The sequence below is a fragment of the Copadichromis virginalis genome, linkage group LG8 (genome assembly GCF_057382275.1).
Source record: "Copadichromis virginalis isolate Kocher_CV1m ecotype Utaka linkage group LG8, C_Virginalis_male_GT1.1, whole genome shotgun sequence".
In the NCBI taxonomy this organism is placed as follows: domain Eukaryota; kingdom Metazoa; phylum Chordata; class Actinopteri; order Cichliformes; family Cichlidae; genus Copadichromis; species Copadichromis virginalis.
In genome coordinates, this window is record NC_140625.1 from 9,288,462 (window position 1) to 9,294,884 (window position 6,423).

Consider the following 6,423-nt stretch of genomic DNA (forward strand, 5'->3'; position numbering starts at 1 on the left):
TGGGTCGGTCGCGAACGAAATGGTTCTTAGAGCCCGGTCTTTGACGTGAACAAAGCGTTGTTTTTTTTTCTCTCTCTCTCTCTCTCGTTCTTTTTTTCGGCTTCACTCAGCATGCGAGCCTTGTGCTTTAAGCTGGGGTGAGGGGGGAGGGGCGGTAGTTACACTCGCAGTAGCACAGGAACAGAGCGGGAGAGAGAGAGAGAGAAAGAGAGCCAGGGACAACAAGGTCCCATTAGAAAGGTATAGTAATCATCCACAACTATTTTCGGTTGCAGATGATAAAGGATTCAGAAAGTTTATTCATGCAGGTCCATATGACAGAGAATGTGCATCTTCTGTTTGTTTTCATATTTTAATTTATATTTAATTGTGTTGTGGTTTGCAGTGTTTTGTGTTGTTTCACTTTAAATTTGTAAAAGGAAAAAGCTGAAAATTTGAATAGTTAAAAGTTGAAATTTGAATAGTCATTGCAGATGATAAAGGATTCAGAAAGTTTATTCATGCAGGTCCATATGACAGAGAATGTGCATCTTCTGTTTGTTTTCATATTTTAATTTATATTTAATTGTGTTGTGGTTTGCAGTGTTTTGTGTTGTTTCACTTTAAATTTGTAAAAGGAAAAAGCTGAAAATTTGAATAGTTAAAAGTTGAAATTTGAATAGTTGATTATTGTATTAACTGATTTATTTATTACATTTTATGTGGAGTGAATAAATAAAGGTATATTTACGGTGGCCCCTACAGACAAAGCACATACAAACTTCAAATCACGTACAAACTCTGAAGCACGTACAAACTGGCAACAAACTGTTCCAACTTCTGCAATCTGGTAGAAGGTTCCGCATCTTCTGGGCAAGGACAGAGAGACTCAAGAGGAGCTTCTATCCCCAAGCCATCCGTGCCCTAAACACACACACCCGCCCTCTCACATCATCTATAATTGACTGAGACAGGACTCTCTTCCAGACACTCTAAACCAAGGCACAATGTACATTTCAAATTCCTTTAATTTTAAATATGTTTATATTGTCTATCCTGTAAAATAGTCAGATGTCTATTCATATTAATGTACAGAATTCACCTGCTTGCTGCTACTACTGCACATTCACCCAGTGTATATACTATATGTGTATATATATATATATATATATATATATATATATGTAATGTTCTTCCTCTACACCCCCCCCCCCCCCCAATTTTTGCACATGTCGAGGAGCGTGTCAGGCTACATTCCACTGTGTGTTATACTTGTATAACTATGCATGTGACAAATAAAGAACCTTGAACCTTGAACTCCAAAACACGTAAAAACTCCAAAACACGTAAAAACACGTACAAACTCCGAAGCACGTACAAACTCCAAAACACGTAAAAACTCAGAAGCACATAAAAACTCAAAACACGTACAAAAGACAACAGAAGTGCTCCAGGATGCTGGGTGCAGTGTTGAGCTTTTGTTACGTAGTGCCTACACAAGCCAGGAAGTACCAACGACCGGATTTGGTGTGTGGTAGTAACAGGTAAATGAGCTTTTTTTTTTTTTTAATTATTTGACTATATATGAATGCTTGTGTATAAATACACAAACAATACACATATGCTTTCATGCTTTCAATTGTGTAATTTAAGTGATCTAGGTAGCTCTGTTTTGGAAGTTCAGTTCATGCTAGAAATGTGCTTTTTGGAGTTTGTACGTGTTTTGTCTCTAGGGGCCACCGCATATATTTTATATATAAACATATATAAATAAAACCACTGTTTTTTTTACATTAGTAATTCCTTTGTGCATAATTTTACATTATTGTTAATAATAAATTAATTAAAGCAACAAAACAACCTGAAGAGCCGGTTTGGAGCCGAAAGAGCCGGCTCTTTTTAGTGAGCCGAGCCGAAAGAGCCGGAAATCCCATCACTAATATTGAGTGAGAAAGGTGACTGGAAAGGTTGGGGTGAGAGAAGGAAGACAGGATAAAAGACATGCTGTGGAAGAGAGACAGAGGTTAATAACAGATATGATTCAATGCAGAGAGGTACGGAAGCGTAGAGCTGCCACCCAGGCAAAAGAAAAATACAAGTGTATCACGTTATAACGTGAAAGGTTTATTGTTCTAACAAGATACTTTTCCTGTTTGTACAATATACTATCATGTTTGTACAATATACTTTTCACGTTTGAACAACATAATATCACGTTATTACAATATACATAATTATCACGTTCGTACAATATAAATATTATATTGTACGAACGTGATAATTATATTGTTTGAACAATAAAATTTTCACGTTATAACATATATTTTATTGTTCGAGCATGATATATTGCCGTAAAGATACGGAAGTGTAAAACATAGTGAAGTGGGTGACAGTGCAGATCAGAGTGCGAGAAAATGGCTCGTTTATTGGAATTAATTAAGTTCTATTTTATGCTTGGATTGAGGCATGGGGAGATTTTGCTGTTATTGAGCAGTTTGGACAGTATTGTGATAAGCATCCGGACACTTAGAAGAAACCTAAAACGCATGGGACTGTACAGGAGAAAGAATGAGTCCGATCCGATTGAGGTGGCACGATTTCTTATTGATCAACTGGAGGGACATGGGAGGCTCCATGGATACAAACTACCAGTGGCGGCTCCTGAAAAAAATCTCAGGGGGGGCAATTTTTATGATATCGACTAAAATGACCCATTTAATGAGTACATCAAACAACACAATTTTAATTTAAATTTAAAATGAACAACCATATTCTGGCCATTTGTATAGATTTGTAAAAATGAACAACCATATTCTGGCCATTTGTATAGATTTGTAAAAATGAACATGAACAGATTTTTTTTTTTTTTTTTGAATGAATGAAAAATAACTATTGAAAACAACAACTGTAAACTGATTGGGGGGGTGGGCTAAAGAGAGAAAGAGAGAGGGATGGAGAAAGAGAGTAAATATGGTTAAGGGTTCTTATTTGTACAAGAACTTTGCTCGTCTGTCTTTCTGAGTGGCAAATTTCTCGATGACCCTGGTGTTGAAATCAGGAAGTTCTTGTGTGAGTTTTTTCTCTATGGACAGCATAGCCAGAGCGTTGAGCCGATCCTGAGCCATATTGTTTCTCAGGAAAGTTTTTATCCTCTTTAAAGTAGAGAAACACCTCTCCGATTCTGATGTTGTCATTGGTGTGGTGATGAGGATGTTAAGAAGACTTACAGTTTCGGTGAATGTGTCTTGAAGGTTGTTTTCCATCAGAACCTGATAGAGCGCCAGCGCACCACTACAACTCTGAAACTCCTCGTTGTCGTAGATCAGGGACAGTTCTGTTTTAAGTCTGGCTTTGTCCAATGAGGGATAGGCTTCCACTGTGGTTTGTAGTGCTGCATCTGGAAAATTTTTGCTGTGTTGTTGGAACAAGTCTCCTTGCAACAGAGTGGCGCTGACAAGGTGCTTGGTGAAAGAAAACCTCTCCTTGGCATGGCTCATAATGGTGTCGCACACCTATCCAATAATATATAATTGGTAAGAGTTAGATTCAGTGATAAGACTTTGGCACATGTCTCATGTTAATCATTATTCTGAAAAAAAAAATCTGTCCATAACAAAACAAAACAGTCATGACCACTATATCAAATGACATCTGACAGCATCGTCATTAGATTTTATCTGATGATCCGATTTAAATCAGACCAAGCAGCTAGTGCTTACCTCCAGTGCCAAATGGTGTTGCCTGTCTTCCCCCAATGTTCTCCGTCTCTTTGTGGGTGGGTCTTGAACAGGTCCCCTGTACTCCTCATCCACAACCAGATTAGGAAGTGCCTCCCTGATCCAATACATAAGTTTCATTAATGGCTTCTGAAAACTGAATAGGGATATATTAACCAAACACAAACCAAACAAAGGTTGTGTTCTAATTACCGGGAATTACCGGATTTAATTAATAACCGGACCTGGTTTAATGGCTGGGGGAAAACCAGTGCAAGTAAATAAAGGCCCTGGCCATAATTTCAGGAAATAGCCTATGGTATAGGCTACATCAAATCATTACTGGGAATATACTTCATCAAATATACTTAATCAAATATTTTTCATAAAATTACTTCAAAGGCTGATATAAATCAAAATTATCTGAATTCCATTAAACATTTAAGTCACAGAACACAGAATATATGCAGAGAATTTGATAGAATCTATGCATAGATAATTAACATTTATTCTAGGTTACATATTTATGCTTTTATGCCTACCTGATAGCCTGCATGCGGCTGATGAATGTCTGGGTGATCCCTGCGATGGTGACAGAATCGATGTTTCTCTTCTGTAGGTGGTTATACAGCATGTCTACATGTGGCATTATCTTGTGAAACAAGGCCAGGAAAAAACAGAAAGCTTCGTCTTCCAGCATTCTCACGAAACCACCGGCATCTCTCTTTGTAGGGGCATCAAATCCTTCACTGTTACGGATGGTCTGAAAACACCTCACCAGATCGTCTTTATGTTCATACACTGTATTCACAGCACGACTGTTGAAGTTCCAACGGGTTGCCGATGCACTTGGAAGTCGGTGCGCCACCACCTCGTCAAGCACTGCAGTCCTCTTGCTCGATTTAGTAAAAAAAGAAGCGAATCCTGCTATGTCGGAAAAAAAGTGACTGATTTGAGGGATGTGGGAGGTTGCTTGTTGCATTACCAGGTTTAACTGATGGGCATAACAATGTACGTAGTGAGCGTTAGCATAAATGTCCTGTATCTTACGCTGCACTCCTCCAGTGGTACCCCTCATTACAGCGGCCCCATCGTAGGCCTGGGCGATCAACTTTCTCTCTTGTCCCTGGGGGAGGATGAAGCGCAGCCTCTCCGATAAGGCACTGGCTATTGCATCTGCACAAGCATTGGGTAGCTTGATGAATTCAAAAAAACGCTCTTGAATACGGTTTCGTTGGTCAATGTATCTTAGCACCATGACTAACTGACAGTGTGTAGAAATGTCAGTGGTTTCATCAGCTTGAATGGCTAAAAACTTCGCTGCCTTTACTTCTTCCACGATCCTTTCTCTCAGAACTGCCAACATGCAATCCAGGATCTCGTTCTGGACTGTTTTCGAGGTGCCTTTAAATACAGTAGCATTTTCAAGGTGTTGCCTCAAGTCGTGATCAATTGATGCCATCAAGTCGACTAAACCTCTAAAAATCCCTGGATTGTCTGAGGAATCACTTTCATCATGTCCCCGCATTGCTAGCTCAAAAGCACCACAAAACTTAATACAATCGATGATTTTAGATAAAATATGACGGTTTTTATCTACCTCTTCGTTGTGCCTTCTTAAAGCAATCCGATGTCCATCATCTAGCTGCGCCGCTATGCTAGTTTTCCCTAGCACAGCTAGCTTTACACTGTTGTCCATATGAACTCGTGAGCTTTCATGTTTCTTGATTCGTTCGGAGAGGTGCTTTAAGTCGGTTTGTCCAGATTGTGTCCACGTCAAATCACACTTGTCACTTTTGAACAGTATGCACGGGAAACAAAAAAGTGCATTAGCTGTTCCACAGCCTGTCAGCCACGACTTGCGCTGGAACCAACTCCGACAAAAAGTCCTGTTGTATGCTTTTGACTTCTCCTTCGTTGCCTGGGTTAGTTGAATTTCGGGCTTGTCAGGTCCCAACTCTTTAACTTGCAGTTTTTCTGCCATTGTCCTTCTGGCAAAAGGGTAGGTTAGAAGCGATCTAACCGAATTTGGGGGAGGCTGTGCCTCAACCGTTAACAATACCGCTGCCATCGTCTCTCTCTGACCTTATAGCTCACTTAGGCTACTGACTGAGGTAAAATTCTAGAACAGCAAATCTTCGCGCGTTTTCTGCAGGGGCGCAATTTTAAGCGCCCCCAAACCATTTAATTCAGCGACGCTGATAGGTCAAATATTTATTATTTTCCCCTGGCAACCATTTAATGATAGGCTATTTCGCTGCATATCAAGGGCGCTTTGACGAGCGCCCCAGAAGAAGAAAAACACCGTTTGTTGGTTGAACTTTAATGAGTCAGCTGGTGAAAATGTTAAAATACGCCTGGCTGTATATGGGCACACACATAGTAAAACTATCATTGATGAATTTTTTAAAAATATATATTTTTACTCCTCCACATTTGGGGGGGCGGAGCCCGAGCGCCCCCTATGGGCCAGCCGCCACTGCAAACTACATCACCTGAACTGCATTCAGGCAGGTTATGTTGTCACGCAGAGTACTGTGAGACATTTACTGAAATATCTTGACCCTTACGGTGTTGAGCAACGACGCAGAAATCGCCGAATGCGACGCACGTATGTAAATCCTGGACCAAATTTCATGTGGCATGTTGACTCCTATGACAAACTGAAGCCTTTTGGAATCTGTATAAATGGAGCTATTGATGGGTTTTCGAGAGTTATGATTTGGCT

The 6,423-nt window shown here is 39.9% G+C and overlaps 1 protein-coding gene across 2 annotated transcripts; it reads right to left on the reverse strand.

Annotated features, from left to right (window-relative positions):
- Nucleotides 1-2,637: 2,637 nt before the first annotated feature.
- LOC146702662 (zinc finger MYM-type protein 1-like) lies at nucleotides 2,638-6,169 on the reverse strand. Of its 2 annotated transcripts, XM_085465589.1 has the most exons (3): nucleotides 4,238-6,169; nucleotides 3,699-3,813; nucleotides 2,638-3,491 (listed from the first exon to the last, which is right to left on the reverse strand). In XM_085465589.1, exons 1-3 carry the CDS (start codon nucleotides 5,764-5,766, stop codon nucleotides 2,964-2,966), a joined length of 2,172 nt encoding a protein of 723 aa, XP_085321715.1. In that variant the 5' UTR covers nucleotides 5,767-6,169; the 3' UTR covers nucleotides 2,638-2,963. The 2 variants fall into 2 exon arrangements, 1 of the variants encoding a protein (XP_085321715.1); XR_014921878.1 differs by having other exon boundaries at nucleotides 3,699-6,169.
- Nucleotides 6,170-6,423: the final 254 nt, after the last annotated feature.

Bases quoted from the DNA above. Each gene is read 5' to 3' on its own strand.
- LOC146702662 (XM_085465589.1), bottom strand. From the start codon at position 5,766: ATGGCAGCGGTATTGTTAACGGTTGAGGCACAGCCTCCCCCAAATTCG. The intron at 3,814-4,237 runs GTAGGCATAAAA...GTATTGGATCAG, and splicing joins AGCCGCATGCAGGCTATCAG to GGAGGCACTTCCTAATCTGG. The intron at 3,492-3,698 runs GTAAGCACTAGC...ATTATTGGATAG, and splicing joins AACACCATTTGGCACTGGAG to GTGTGCGACACCATTATGAG.